Below are 13700 nucleotides of genomic sequence, written 5' to 3' on the forward strand. Positions count from 1 at the left end.
CTCAGCGGCACGTTTGGGCCCGTCAGGACCTCCCGTGGGGGGCGCCGGCCCTGGCCCCGGGTTGCCGCGGGCTCTGTGGAGTTGCCATGCCGCTTCCTTTACAGACAGTGTCCGGGGAACTGCGCTGCCCCTGCGTGCGCTCCGCCCCTGGCCCGCCCCTGCCGCCTGCCTGGCCAGCGAGGCAGCGAGGCCTGACGCGGGTCAGAGCTTTTCGACGTGGTCGTGGTTGGCCGGGGAGAGACGTGGCCTTCTGTGGGGCTCTGCGTGACAACCAATGCCTGTTTCTTGTCCTTGGCCGCCGCTTCTGGGCGGGTGTGGGGCGGTCGTCCTCTCTGGGCTCTGCTGGCTGCCTGCCGGCCCCCACACTGCCGGCCCTCGTCCGCTGGGCACTCTCTCCAGCCAGGTGTCGCGCAGGCCCCGTGACTCCGCCTGCTCGCAGGCGTGTGCGTGCGCCCTCACGCGGCTCACCCCCTCCCGAGGCCGTGTCGGCCGCTGCGGGGCCTCGAGCCGCGCCCCGCACCCCCGCTCGCTCGGACCATCAGGGGGGGGGGTGGCGGGGGCTTCGTGAACACACAGGTGCTTTCTCCAGTTGGTATCACAGACTCACCCTCTCCTGAGTAACCGTTCACCCTTTCTCCACAGCGCGCTGGTCATCGTCACCGTGTTCGACCGAAATGTAAACTGCAGGAGAGCAGCCTCCGTAAGTCTTCCTGTTTGTCCCTCGTCCTTGTGCTGTGAGGCTCTGAACGGTGCCTGCTCCGCTGAGCGAGCAGGTCTCTGGACGGGCCCCACACATGGCACCGGTGGTTCTGTTGTGGGGACAGTGAGGGAAGCTGGTGAGGGCCCGGCCGAGGGTGGCGTGACGGTCCCGGCCGTCTGGTCTCCGGGCCCCGGGCGGGCTGGCAGGGTCCAGCGCCCCGCTGCGGGCCGGTCGAGAACGGCCACCTCTGGAGTGCCAGGCAGGTGAGCGGACGCAGCCCGAGGTGGCCACATTCTGATGGGGGCACAAAGTGGCTTCTGCAAGCAAGACCCAGATGTGACCAGAGCAGGTGGCTCGGAGCCTCTGGTGGGGCAGAGGCCAGCTCGGCTCACACCGCCCAGGCCCTGCCGGCTGCACCGGCTGCTGAGAACGCCAAGCCTGCCTCCAGAGTCACCCACATGGGTCGGGCTGCGAGGGCCTCGCTGCTCCCCGCAAGCCAGGCGGGCCCCGTGCTCCCGGGGACAGCGGAGAGGTGGCGGATGCAGGGCTCTGCCTCCAGGGCACTTGCTGGGGACGTCGATGGCATGATCCCGGTTGCGCCTGGCTGTCGTCCTGGTGGTCGGTCACCTGGGCCACGCTCGGCCTCTGGCTGGGGCAGCGGAGCTGTCGACGGAGCCTCAGTTTCGGGCGCAGGCGAGGAGGATGACGCGGCAGCGCCGCTTCCAGACGCACGTGGGAGGGGGCCGCGGGGGCCGCGGGGGGCGCCGGTGCTGCCCTTGGTGCCGGGCCCTGCCGGGGCCTTGATGCGGGCATTGGTGTGAGCGCGTCAGTAGCGCCAAGGCCACTTGTCCGCGTGTGTCTGATTTCGTGAGCGTGAAACGTTAAATTGTGGTTTTAAAGAGCGCTCGGTCGTGAGACAGGGCGACCGACCACCGCGGAGGCTCCGACCGGCCAACAGCGAGGGCCTTTATGGGAAAAAGAGATGAAGCCATGGGCCGTGTGTCGCGAGTTTAATCTCCCGCCGGGGTGCGAGCCTCCCTCACTCCTTCTGTTTGCTCCCTGCCCCTCAGGCCGCGTTCCAGGAGAATGTGGGGAGACAGGTACGGCTGCTTCTGAAAGTCCTCGCTCCTAAAACTCCCTGTAGGTCTAGAGGTGCAAGTGTTGAAAGCCACAAACTGAGTTCCCAACTGGATGTTGGATGTGGGTGATACATTTGTGGGGTAAGCTAGTACCTAACACGGTGACTTCTGGCCACAGATCCCTCGTCACGTGACCCAGGTGAGTGTCGACACACGTGTTAAACGGTAATAGTGTGTTTTGTAGGAAATAGGAAACCTGAACCTGTACTTTTACACACACTTGTCAGAAGTCAGTGCCTTATGCCCTGCTGGGGCCACCCGATGCTTCCAGGTGCCCACGGGCCCTGCGGGTATGTGGGCAGAGGGACTGGCCTCACAGGGACAGGGTCGTGACCCTGCCTGTCCTACGCGAGGTACGAGCCAGCTTCCGGGAGCCATCGACCAACCCCATGGCCCGTCTCGATACTCGCCAGCGTCAGCATGCCCCTCGGCTCTGTCCTCACTGGTCATCCTGGCCTGAGGGTGTGGCCTTTGTCCCTCAGCTGTTCACACGGTGTGGCCGATCTGGTGGAGAACAGGCCGGAGGCAGGTCCCGTCCAGAGAGGCTGGGGTGGGTGTGAGAGGCGAGGGTGCCAGGAGAGGGGTCGGGGCTGGTGGCGAGTGCGCTGGGCGGGGGTCAGCAGGTCGTGCTGGGGAATGACAGAAGACAGGCCTGCAGGGCATCGGGGCAGGCGTCAGGCTGCAGACCTGAGGGGCCCCTGAGCGGAAGCCTCGCTCCTGAGGGAGTGGAGGGTGGGCTGAGGTGGGTGGCCTGGGCACCGGGGGAGGGAAGCCGTGCGTGAAACGGAGGAATCCCGGGAGTCCGTGCTGGGCGTTAGGGTGGCGTGCCAGCAGGGCCTGCTCCCGAGGAGTGCCGCCAGGGCCCGCTGTCCCACAGGCCTGGGAGCAGAGCTGCCTCACTGCTGTGAGCCCGCGGGCCTGCGTCCTGCACGCTCGGCCGCGGCCCCCGGGTTCCGTCGCCGTCCCGGGGCTGCTCAGAGCTGTTTGGACGGTGCCGTGCACGCACGGGTGCAGACTTCCTAGGCAGGCACCGGAGGACAGCACAGGGGGCTGGAGGGCGGGCAGGCGGCGCGGGAGCCGGCGAGCCGGGGGCGGTGCAGGGGGGCCCCGTGGCAGCGACTCCTGCTCCGCGTTGAGCCGTGCCGTAGGCGGCCGGCTTTTACTTGTGGTTGTGAGTCAGGCCGCCCCCTTGGTCGCGGCTGCCACAGTAATGGGCACCCAGGGGTCCTCAGCACGGGCCGGAGCCCAGGCCCCAGCCTCAGGCCCCGTGCGTGGCCTCCACCCCGGAGCTGCCCTTCCGGGCGCCCAGCGCCCTCAGCGACAGGGTGCAGCGGCCGCGCCCCGGGCCGCGCGGGCTCCCGCCGGCCGTGTCGGTGAGTGCGGGCGCGGGCCGGCAGTCGGTACACGTCGCTCTCAGTGCCCTGCTCGTCACTCACGGGGGCTTCGCATGTGAGCGGGAGCTGCCCTGCTCCCTTGCACGTCCCGCCTTTGGGGTGAGTGAGGGTTGGGGGGCCGGGTGCCCCTCGCCTGCCTCCTGGGGGTGCTGGCTAGAAGGCCTGCCCCCTCCTCGGTTGGGAGCTGTCATTGAAGGCGTTTTAGGAGAACGTTTGTGTTCACACGTTCAAGCACTATATCAAGGGAGCCTTGCAGACTTGGGGTGGGGCTGAGCGAATGTCCTTGGGAGGCTGGGGCTCCCCTCTGCGCCCCCATTTCAGAGCCGGCGTCTGGGTGGCTGCCGGCCGTCGCACCTCCATGTGGCACCTCCCTGTCACCTCTCTCCTTGCCTCGGGCCCCTGTGCTGGTTCCTCAGACCGGGCGGGCGCCCACCCCTCCCGTGACCGCCGGGGTCCTGCTGCTGGGCGGGGCCCGGGGCGACTACATCGGCAGGTTTGGTCCAGTTGAAACCTCCTGTCTTTTTTAGTGTGTGGTTTAAAGAAAGATCTCTTAGAGAATTTTAATGTTGAAATGTCTGAGTTGTTGGGAGAAGAACGTATTTGAGTGATTCAAATAGTCGTCGCAGGGCGTCCACCCTGGGCAGGGCCTGGGGACGTGGGCCGCGTGGCCGCCCGCGTGGGGACGCGCCTCGCTCACACTGTCGTCACCTGCCCCCGTTTTCCTCTTTCCTCAGGGGGCCTTTCCTCATGGACTCGATATTCTGACCACGGCTGACTATTTCGCTGTCGGTAACAGGTCTAACTGTTTCCTGGTTATAAGGTAAGCTCTTGATAATTCACTGCAAAATACAGTGTTCCCTTTGCCTTAGGGGTCAGAAACCCGTTTCCAGTGCTTTCTGTACGTGCGGCAAGTTACAGGTGGGGTTGGGAGCTGTCACCGGAACGGCCGCCTCCCTCCGGTGGGGCTCGCTCGCCGCCTCCGCCTGTGCAAACCCGTGACCGCACGCTGGCCCGCAGGGACGGCGGCGGGGCGGCCGGGAGCGGGGCGCAGGGCCTGGTGGAGGGGCGCCGGCACCCTTGTCAGAGGGGCTGTCGGCTTCAGGAGCGAACTCGGGGTGGGCACCCTCCCCGGTCGCCGTCCGTCCCTCAGGCGCCCTGATCGTCCGCACGTCTGTCGCGGCCTTGGTCTCCCGCGGGGCTGGCCGCGAGCCGGCCTGGGCGCTGCCTGCCGGGCAGCAGCTTTCCTCCCAGGTGCCCGACATGACGCGAGCCCCTCGGTGAAACCTCGGATCAGAAGTAACCGAGCCTCTCCCGGATGAGCGGATGAAACGGCGCTTCCCTGTCGGGGTTGCGCCGGTGCTTGCAGCTTGGGGGGGTCAGGTCGGGGAGGGGCCTTCAGCATCCTGACCTCAAGGCACAGGAGTCACACTAGAGCTACACTCGGGCCGAGGTGCCGGGCAGTGGCCTCCGGGGTCCCACCTCGCCTGCTGTGGCGCTGGGGAGCGGCTTGCTGTGGGGACGCGACGTGTCGGCCTCGCCGGGAGGAGGGCGCCCGGTGCGCAGCCGTGGTACCCGAAGGTGGAGGCCGACGCCTGCTGTGCAGACGCTGCGGAAGCCACGCTCTCCGCAGCCGGCGCGGGCGCCGGGCCTCTCCCGACGTGTGGCCACGCTCTCCGCAGCCGGCGCGGGCGCCGGGCCTCTCCCGACGTGTGGCCACGCTCTCCGCAGCCGGCGCGGGCGCTGGGCCTCTCCCGACGTGTGGCCACGCTCTCCGCAGCCGGCGCCCCGCCCCTCCCCGCCGCTGCGGGGCCCCTGCACCTTGCCAGTGTCCCCCGTTTTCTTCGTTGATATTTGAGTGCGTGTCGCGTGTGGAGAGCAACCCACCTTTCCCCGTTTCGCGGGCGGACAGTGGTTTTTAGCCTTTTCCTGTTGCTGACGTTTATGACGTGATTCGTGGTCTGCATTTTGGAGACGTTTAGTGGTCCGTGACCTTGCTCAGGTCCTCTTTCAGGGTGCATTCGTCACTCTCATCGTGGCCAAGGGGCGGCAGACCTGTGAGGTCCGGGGTCCATGGGCACACGCCACGAGCACAGGGCACTTAGGGGGCTCTCCCCTGCAGCCGTACAGGGCACCGTCCAGGTCCTGCTGCCAGCCAGGACTGTGGGTGGGCAGAACGGGCACGTGGCAGTGGGGCCCAGTGTCGAGGGGACAGCCCCGTAGAGCAGGGCCCACAATCAGCAGGGCCCGCTGGGGGCAGGCGAGGACTTCCGATCCAGGCAAGGAGCCGGGTTACCCCAGGGCTGCGGGATGCGCTGTGACGGTTAAGACTGCTTTCTGAATGGTCACTGACTGAGTTCTGGTAACGAGGGGCGAGGAGATGGGGCCCACGAGGCGGGGTCCCCAGAGCTGGGTGGGTGTTGCCAGGAGCTTGAGGGGTGTTCGAGAGCCGCCAGAGGTGTCCGGGGGCACTCGTAGCACGGTGCTTCTGTGAGGAGAATTGCCTGTGGGTTTGGGGACAGTCAGGCCCTCAGCTGTGCAGCCCGGACGTGAGGGGCCCAGGCACGTCCGCATCGCTGGAGGCTGGTGTCCGGGGCCAAAGCCAAGTGCATGGGGCGCCCACAGTGGCCGGCGGCGCTCTCAGTGCTGACGATACTCGGGAGCCTGCGTCCCGTGGCCCACGGCAGGTCCCTGCTCTCCGGCTGGGGGCGGCCGTGCCGTCCGGGTCTGGCCGGGTGGACACCGTGCCCCTGCTGCCCGGCCGTGCGCTGGCGGGACGTGCCCCGCAGTCACCGGCGCGGCGTCGTCCAGGCCTCCAGCGCTGCGGTCCTGCGTGTCCTGAGCAGGTTGCTTCCCGACAGTTCTGCCTCTGCCTGGCCACTGGGAATTCCAGACCGAGGGAACCGCGCAGTGAGCTGTTCCTTTCCGTGTGTCCCGACTCTGCTTTGCTGCTCCTCGTTCCCGGCATCCGGGTGGCGGCCTGGTTGTCACTTCTGCACCTCTGATCGCGCTCGTCCTGCTTTCTCAGCTGTGTCCGGCTCTTCCTGTCCTGGACGCCGGCAGAGCTGCCGCCGCCGCCCCCCCTCCGGCCCCGGTCATCTGTCCAAAGTGCCGTTTGGAGGCATCTTGTTACTGCCACGGGAGCCCTGCTGTCCCCGCAGGCCGCCGCGGCCCCCGTGGGCTCCGCCTCGGCCTGTGCTCGGCCAGACAGCTGAGGGCCCCGGAGGTGCCGAGAGCGGCCTGGGCCGCTGGTTCCTGCACGCACCTGCTCCTAGGTCGGCCACTAGCTGGTGCCCGAGCTCCAACTGGGCGTGGAGGTGGCCTCTGCCTGGCTGTCCCCGTGAGGCCACAGGCTGCCTCTCTGCCAGCTTATCTGGAGTCCTCAGCTCCTGGATGCTGGCCCGGCCTTGTCCACTGTCTGGCTTTGCTGGTTTTCTCTCCGACTCTGCACGCTGTTTCGCCATCATGGAGGGCTCCACTCCTACCTGCCTCTGACGGGCCTCTCCTCCCTACCCTCCCGCGTCCAGAGCGGAGGCCACCCCGCCCCAGCACCCTGGCGCTCAGCCCTGTAGCGCAGGCACGTGTGCCCGGCACCACGCGGGCCTGGGTGCGTGCGCGGCGTGCCCGGGGGGAGGGGGGGGCTGGGCGCGTGCGCGGCGTGCCCGGGGGGCGGGGCTGGGCGCGTGCGCGGCGTGCCCCGGGGACCTGTGCGCAGCCGTCCTTTCCGTCCTGTGGCTCTCTGGGCCAGCCGCTTCCTGTCAGCCACTGTGCGGCTCACGTGAGGGCCGAGCGTGCGGTGGCTGGTGTGGATGGGCTGCAGGCTCAGAGCGAGCGACGGGGCATGGTCGAGGGTGGTGTGCAGAAGCTCGCCTTTGGGAGTAGGCGCGGCGCGTGCGCGGTGTAACTCGGTGCAGAGTGTGTTCGGGGAGGACCCGGTCCACGTTGCCCCTCCTCCCAGCCACCCGCGTCATCCCCGGAGGTCTGGGTCATGGCTCACGTGGAGGCACGTGGACTTCGTCTGTCCTGAGTGGTGCGTTTTTCCTGGCAGGTGACTTCCTTTGTCCCTTGCGTTTGGATGCACTGCTTTTCCCTTTCATGGCTTCGGCGATTTAAGTCATTCTTAGAAGGGCTGTCCTGCTCAGAGCTTATTTTGAGGATTTCTCCTGCGGGCTTTTGGGAGACGTGCCTTGTTTTTAGGGTATGGTTTGCACTCCAGCCATCCGTGTGTGGAGAGAGTGAGTGTGCGTGCAGCGCGTGTGCCCAGCACGCCCCGGGCTCTCGCAGCGTGCCGCTCGCGTGGGAGGCCGCGCTCCTGTGCGCGATGGGTCTGGCGGCCGTGAGTGTCGCGTTCCCCGGGCCGAGCTGTCTTCCGCTCTGCGGCTGCCCAGGGTGCCGCGCAGTTCGCCTGTGACAGCCGATTGGGCCGGTCTGAGCTCCTGGGCCTGGGCGCTCCTCTCGGAGTCGCTGCGTGGACGCGCGCCGTTCCCTTGGGTGAAGGCCCAGCGGCGGCGTGTGCCGCGGCAGCCGTGGCTGCGGCGCCCTCCGCGTCCTCACCGGCGCCGGACGCTCTCTTTTTCAGCACGTTTATTGCCGGCTTTCCCGAGTACACACAGCCAATGATCGATCACCTGGTCACCATGAAGGTCAACCACTGGGACAGGTAGGTTTTGTGCTTCTGCGTCTGCGATGAACCGCGGCATCGCGTCACCTTTCTTGTCCAGAAGGACTTCCTCCTTTTTTCCAAAGGAGTAAGTTGAGGCTCTAAGCTTCGCGTGCACCGTCTGGTCGTGGAGATGCTGTTGCACAGTGACCCCTGAGAAGCGCCGTGGCCGCGGCCTCCGCTCTCTCTCCCGGAGCCCAGAGCCTAGTCCGTCAGGCGCGTGCTCCGTGTGGACGCGCTCCTGTCGGCGTGCGGCGGAGGGCAGGTCGCCTCCTGGGGCCGCAGGGATGTGGGTCATCTCCCCGGCGGCCACCCCGCGTCCCCCGCCCCGGCTCCGCTCTGCTCTGCGTGGCCCCCCTGGTCGGCTGTGTTCTGGAAGCCCGGCGGGTTCCGTAGCTCTCCCCTTCTACGAGGGGTCCTAGGTGTCTGGCCGTCTTGTAGGCAGTTACACACGTTTCTTCCGGGGGCGGCTGTGGTGGACCCAGGAATGAGCAGTCGGGGGCCGCCGCCCTTGGCACCTCCCCTGGGGTGATGAGTTCTTCCCTCTGGGGAGCTGGGTGTGGCTGCTGCCGCGTGGACGTGGGTCCGAGGGACAGGAGGGCCTGCGGGCGTGAGCAGCTGCGGCCGGTGGCACGGCCAGAATCCCGGTTTAGGGCGGGTGTTTCTTGCGGAAAGTCAGTTCTGGTCGGTTTCTGCCTGGACGAGGCCGGGCCGCCCGCCCATGCCGTCGGGGCTCGCCCTCTCCGCGGGCTCCTGAGTGGAGCGGCGCACGTTGCTGACGCCTGAGGCGTGACTGCACATGCGACAGACTCGTGATTCGGAGCAGAGACCCTGTACACGGAACCCGGGAGAGATTAGCTAGTGTGCCTGCTCCGCCGGCTTGTCAGGCAGCAAGGCGTGTGGGCCAGAGCTGCGAGCAGGTCGCCCAGGGCTGTGGGCCGAAGTCGGGCTTTTGCAACCTTAAGCTGTCGTCAAAGTGCTCGTCCTCCTGTCGGTTCGGTCAGCTTTCCTTCGTTTGTTCTGGCGGGGCTCTCGCGCCGGGTGCATGTCCCTCTAGTTTTCACATCTTCCTAACCCACTGACCCTTTAGGAAGTGTCCCTTTCGGTTTCACGGTAAATTTCTCGTCTTCACGTGTGATTGGATGTTGTCGAGGGTCGTCAGGCTCTTTTCTAAAGATGCTGGTAGCAAACGCTTTCAGTCGCCGTCCCATACGTTTCGTCGCTGTTCTCCTCACACGGCCCTTTGAGAACGTGAAACTCATTCTTAGCTGGGGCTGGACAAAGGGGGGCCAGGGCCCGGGCGGGCCGCAGACCAGCCCTGCCGTGGCAGCGCCGGCTCCCTCACGGCACTCAGCCTGTGCGTCCCTCGGGGACGGCATGCCGGCGGGTCTGCCTTTGTGTCGCCGTGACGTCGGCACGCCTCAGCTCACGCCTGCCGTTCGGCTGCTCGTCTGTCGTTTTTCCTCTTAGCTAAGAGCTTCGGCTGTGGAAAGCCCACGTCGTGGCTCCTTAACTGTCCTCGGCGTGCCGGTGAGCGCTGCCCAGTGCCTTCACCGCGCCGTGCAGCCTGTCGGCCAGGTGCTTTCGCCTGGTCAAACGGACGCCCCGTCCCCGTTAAACAGCGCCCCCGCCTCCGGCACTGCCTTCTGTGTCCTGTCTCTGGGAGCTGGACTCCCCTAGGGACCTCGCGCAAGTGGCGTCCCGCGGTGTCTGTCCCCCTGTGACTGGCCGATGTCACTGAGCACGGTGTCCTCGAGGCCCAGCCATGTCGTGCCGTGAGCTGGGACGTCCTTCCCCCCAGGGCTGGGCCGCGCTCCGCCGTGGGGACGCACCAGCGTCTTCCTCCAGCCGCTCGCTCAGGGCCCTCGAGGGGCGCCCGTTTCCTGGCCGTCAGGCCTGCTGCCGCGAACTGGGGCGCACGGAGGTCTTCCGAGCCCCTGCTTTCGGTCCTGTTGGGTGCACGCTCAGAAGTAGAACTGCGGTATCGTGTGGTAATTCTACTTTTAATTTTTTTAGGAAACTCAAAGATCATACTGTTTTCCCTAATGGCTACACCATACTGCATTTTTACCAGCAACGCACAAGGGTTTATGTTTTTGCAAATTTTCACCAATACTTTTGTTTGTGTCTTTTCTTTTTAAGTGGTTGGGAAACGATAGTTTATTGTGGTTTTGGTTTGCCTTTCCCCAGCGATCGTTGTGGTTGAAGATATTTTCGTGCGCTTGTTGGTTGTCGGCATTTCATCTCTGGAGAAATGCCTCTTCCTGTCTTCGCCCCTTTTTAAATGCAGTTATTTCCTGTCGCGCCGTAGGGTCCTTCGTATGTGGTCGCCACGGCCCCTTACCCGGCTCGCGGTGTGCGGACGCCCTCCCATCCTGCAGGCGCCTTTTCACTCTGGATCGCGTCCCTTGACACGCAGAAGTTGTAAATTCTAAGACAGCCCAACTTACCTGTTATCTGCTGTCAGTTTATTTTTACTTTGTGCCTGTGCTTTCGGTGGCATATCCAAGAAATCATCGCCAAGTCTGTCGTGAAGCTTCTTCCGTCTCCTAAACATTTGTGGTTTCGGGCCTTCCCACGGTCCTCCCAGCATCTTCTGTGTCCCTTGGGGTGTGGGCAGTAGGGACACGTTTGCCCTCCAGCACCTCGGAGGTGGCAGCTGTGCCCCGAGAGGGACCCGCATTTAGGTGATTCCCTTGGTAAAGTCTCTTCCGCATTTGTTATCATCAGAGGTTCTGACTTGTCTGTGTGTGTTTAGTTAGTGGTTTTGACTCAGCGGCCAGTTGATAACTTGTGGATACTTTCTCTCCTTTTTATGAGTTGAATGAAGCTAGAATCATCAAATTAAAGGAACTAACAAAATTTCTGTGCCCATCCCTCAGGGTCATCAGAGAGCTGTCAGCAAAGGCGCTGTACAACCTGGCCCAGCTCGCGCCCGAGTACAGTGCCACTCACGGTAGGTGTGCCTTGGCCGTCCTGTGGGCACCTCTCTCTCTCTCACACACACACACACGTGTGTTCCACAGACGTACACGCGTGTGCGAGGCCGGGCCGCCCGCTGGCTTCAGGGCCTGGGGAGCTGAAAACAACGTGTTTCTCTCCTGCGAGAAGTGCAAGAACTGGTCTGCGCTTATCGGGTCGAAGTCCAGACCAGTGCCACAGCCTCTCCTGGGTCCGATGCCGCGGCCACTGTGCACGTGTGTCCCCAGGGGCCCAGATCACAGCAGGGAATGGACGCACCCCGTCATACGGCACTCTCTAGAAGTAGGTTTTTAAAAAAGCAAGTGAAGTAGCGCATAGCGTAGTAACTTGAAAGGGAGCTCTTTCCTGGGCGGCCGTGGCCTCGGGAGCACCCCGTCTGCAGCACGCACGCGCAGGCCGGGGGCGGGGCCCGCACTCGGCCCGCCTGCGCTTTCTGCTCGGAGCCAGCGCGTAGGCGTCTGGTTTCAGCGGAGGCAGAAGTACTCAGAGACCTCGGCGTCAGGCCTTCTCCCACTGCCGTTCGTGAGTGGCCCGTGCGCGGTCGACCCGTGCCTCTGCGTCCGGAGGGACGGGCCCCGCCTGCGGGGGGGCATCACACTCCCGGGGCTTGGTTCCTGAGGTTCCCGCGGCGTCGCAGCCTGCCATGCAGCCTGGCGCGGCCCCCAGTGCCCTGTAGCTGGCGGCCTGGCTGCCTGCTGGGTGCTGCGTGGCACTGTGTTTCCCTCCCGTTTAGGGGCGTTAGCGCCCAGGATGAGGGGGTCCCCGATGCTCGAACAGACCAGCCTGCCACCCGCTGCCCCGTCACAGCCTCCGCCTGGCCACGCCCAGGAGCGGCAGCCCTTTGGGGCGTCCAGGCTCCAGGGCACTGCGGTGACCCCAGGCCCGTGTGGACGCGGCTCCTTGTCCACACCCTCCCTCCGGCTCTCTGTCCCCGGAGCACAGGGGCCCTCGGGGCATTCTCTGCTTTGAGCCGAGGCGTGCAACAGCCTCACAGCTCAGCCCTGTCCTGCTCTGTCCCCCGGCAGAGACACTGCCAGCCGCGTGCGGCAGGGGAGGCGTGGAGAACAGTCTGGGCCCTCCCCCCGTGGCGCAGGCTTTGGGCCTGGGGAGCGCGTGCTGCCCCAGGAGTGAGTGGCGTCCTCAGCCCCTCTGCCGCCCGCTCCCGGGGGCCCAGGAGTCTGGCCTGGCGGTGGCTTCAGGCTAAGACCTGGTGCGCCAGTGACCTGACCCGAGACCTGCAGGGGTGCACGCCGGCCTTCAGGCTCTGAGCCCAGCCGACGGGCGCTGAGCCGCCGTGTCCTGCCCATCGTTGCAGTCTTGCCGCGCCTGCTGTCGATGGCACAGAGCCCGGACCTGCACACGCGGCACGGGGCCGTGCTCGCCTGTGCCGAGATCGCCCTCAGCCTGCGCACCCTCGAGAAGCAGGAGGACAGGTAGGGGAGGCCTGCCGGGCCAGCTTCCGGGACCCCGCCCGCCCCACGTCCGCCCGCCTGTCTGTGCGCCTGGACCCCGCCTGCCCTGTGTCCGTGTGTCCGTGCGCCGGGACCCCGCCCGCCCCGCGTCCGCCTGTGTGCCAGGACCCTGTCCGCCCCGTGTCCGTCCGTCCGTCTGTGCACCGGGACCCCACCCGCCCCGCATCCGTGTGTCCGTGTGTCTGTGCGCCGGGACCCCACCCGCCCCGCGTCCGTGTGTCCGTGTGTCCGTGTGTCTGTGCGCCGGGACCCCACCCGCCCCGCGTCCGTGTGTCTGCATTGGGACCCCGCCCGCCCCGTGTCCGTCCGTCCGTCCGTGCACCGGGACCCTTGCGCCCCGTGTCCGTGTGTCCGTGTGTCTGCATTGGGTCCCTGTTCGCCCAGCTGGAGCGGGGGGGGGGTGGCTTGGCAGTGCCTGTGAGGCAGAGTCAGGAGACAGGGCAGAGGGGCCAGTGCCCTGCTCCAGCACCTGCTGTGACATGGCCGTGCGGCCCCAGGGGAGGGCAGAGGGAGGTGCCCAGGTTTCTGCTGGGGCTGCTTGTGTGGGTGCTGGGCCCACACCTCCTGAAACCCAGACGCACAGTCTCCGCAGGAGCCCGCGGCTTGCACAGTGGGGCCAGGGCTACCCTGCCCTTCTGGGAGCGGGGTCCCCCCTGAGACCCACATTTGGCTGCAGCTGGGGCCAGTCTTACCGGCCAGGCCTCCCTGCAGGGCTGTCTCTGCCATCAGCCCCCTACGACATGGTCCTCACGGCCACCTCACGGATGGGGCAGGTGTGGCGGGCAGGGGACGAGGGCTTGCTCGGCCTCACGCGCTGTACTTAAACTTCTGCAGGCCCCCCGGAAGTTACCTGGATGCGAGGGCCGTGTGGGGCCTCAAGCAGATCCAGCAGCAGGTGCGTGTGCTGGAGCATCGTGCGGCCCTCAGCTCTGCTCGCCCGCCTCATGGCCGGCTCGGGACAGTGGGCTGACCCGGGCACCTGCCACAGGCCAGTGACCAGGGTTGCCGTGGACAAGGAGGTTGGCTCACAGTAGTGTCCCCAGGGCCCGGTGGAGGGAGCACGCAGCCCGTGTGCGGCCCCCATGTGGCCTGCCACGTTCCCCCAGAGACTTGGGTGGCCGGGCACTGGCCCACGGGACCTGCAGGGGCCTCAGTTTCCCGACGCCGCCGGGGCCAGGGCCTGGGCCTGAAACCGCTCCGGCAGCCGTGGGCGCACTGCCCGGGGTGACGGTGCACGTGCTTCTGGGCTCCCGGGGTTCCCGGACGTCAGGGCTGAACCGTGAGCCCCGAAGCTACAGGACCCCGTGACGTCAAGTTGCGGGCTGGCAGCCCTCTTCCCCACCTCCGTGCCTCGGT

The 13700-nt window shown here is 66.3% G+C and overlaps 1 protein-coding gene across 8 annotated transcripts in view; it reads left to right on the top strand.

The window, feature by feature from the left end:
- TBCD (tubulin folding cofactor D) overlaps window positions 1-13700 on the top strand; it is a 104380-nt gene that overhangs the window by 70874 nt on the left and 19806 nt on the right. For all 8 annotated transcript variants that reach the window (XM_036223888.1, XM_036223890.1, XM_036223883.1 and 5 more), the window contains 7 exons: window positions 643-700; window positions 1771-1800; window positions 3968-4053; window positions 7810-7890; window positions 10773-10846; window positions 12188-12305; window positions 13179-13239. In XM_036223888.1, coding sequence (XP_036079781.1) covers window positions 643-700; window positions 1771-1800; window positions 3968-4053; window positions 7810-7890; window positions 10773-10846; window positions 12188-12305; window positions 13179-13239 — 508 coding nt within the window. The remainder of the gene's footprint in view (window positions 1-642; window positions 701-1770; window positions 1801-3967; window positions 4054-7809; window positions 7891-10772; window positions 10847-12187; window positions 12306-13178; window positions 13240-13700) is intronic.

The sequence above is a fragment of the Rousettus aegyptiacus genome, unplaced genomic scaffold (assembly GCF_014176215.1).
Source record: "Rousettus aegyptiacus isolate mRouAeg1 unplaced genomic scaffold, mRouAeg1.p scaffold_m13_p_6, whole genome shotgun sequence".
Taxonomy (NCBI): domain Eukaryota; kingdom Metazoa; phylum Chordata; class Mammalia; order Chiroptera; family Pteropodidae; genus Rousettus; species Rousettus aegyptiacus.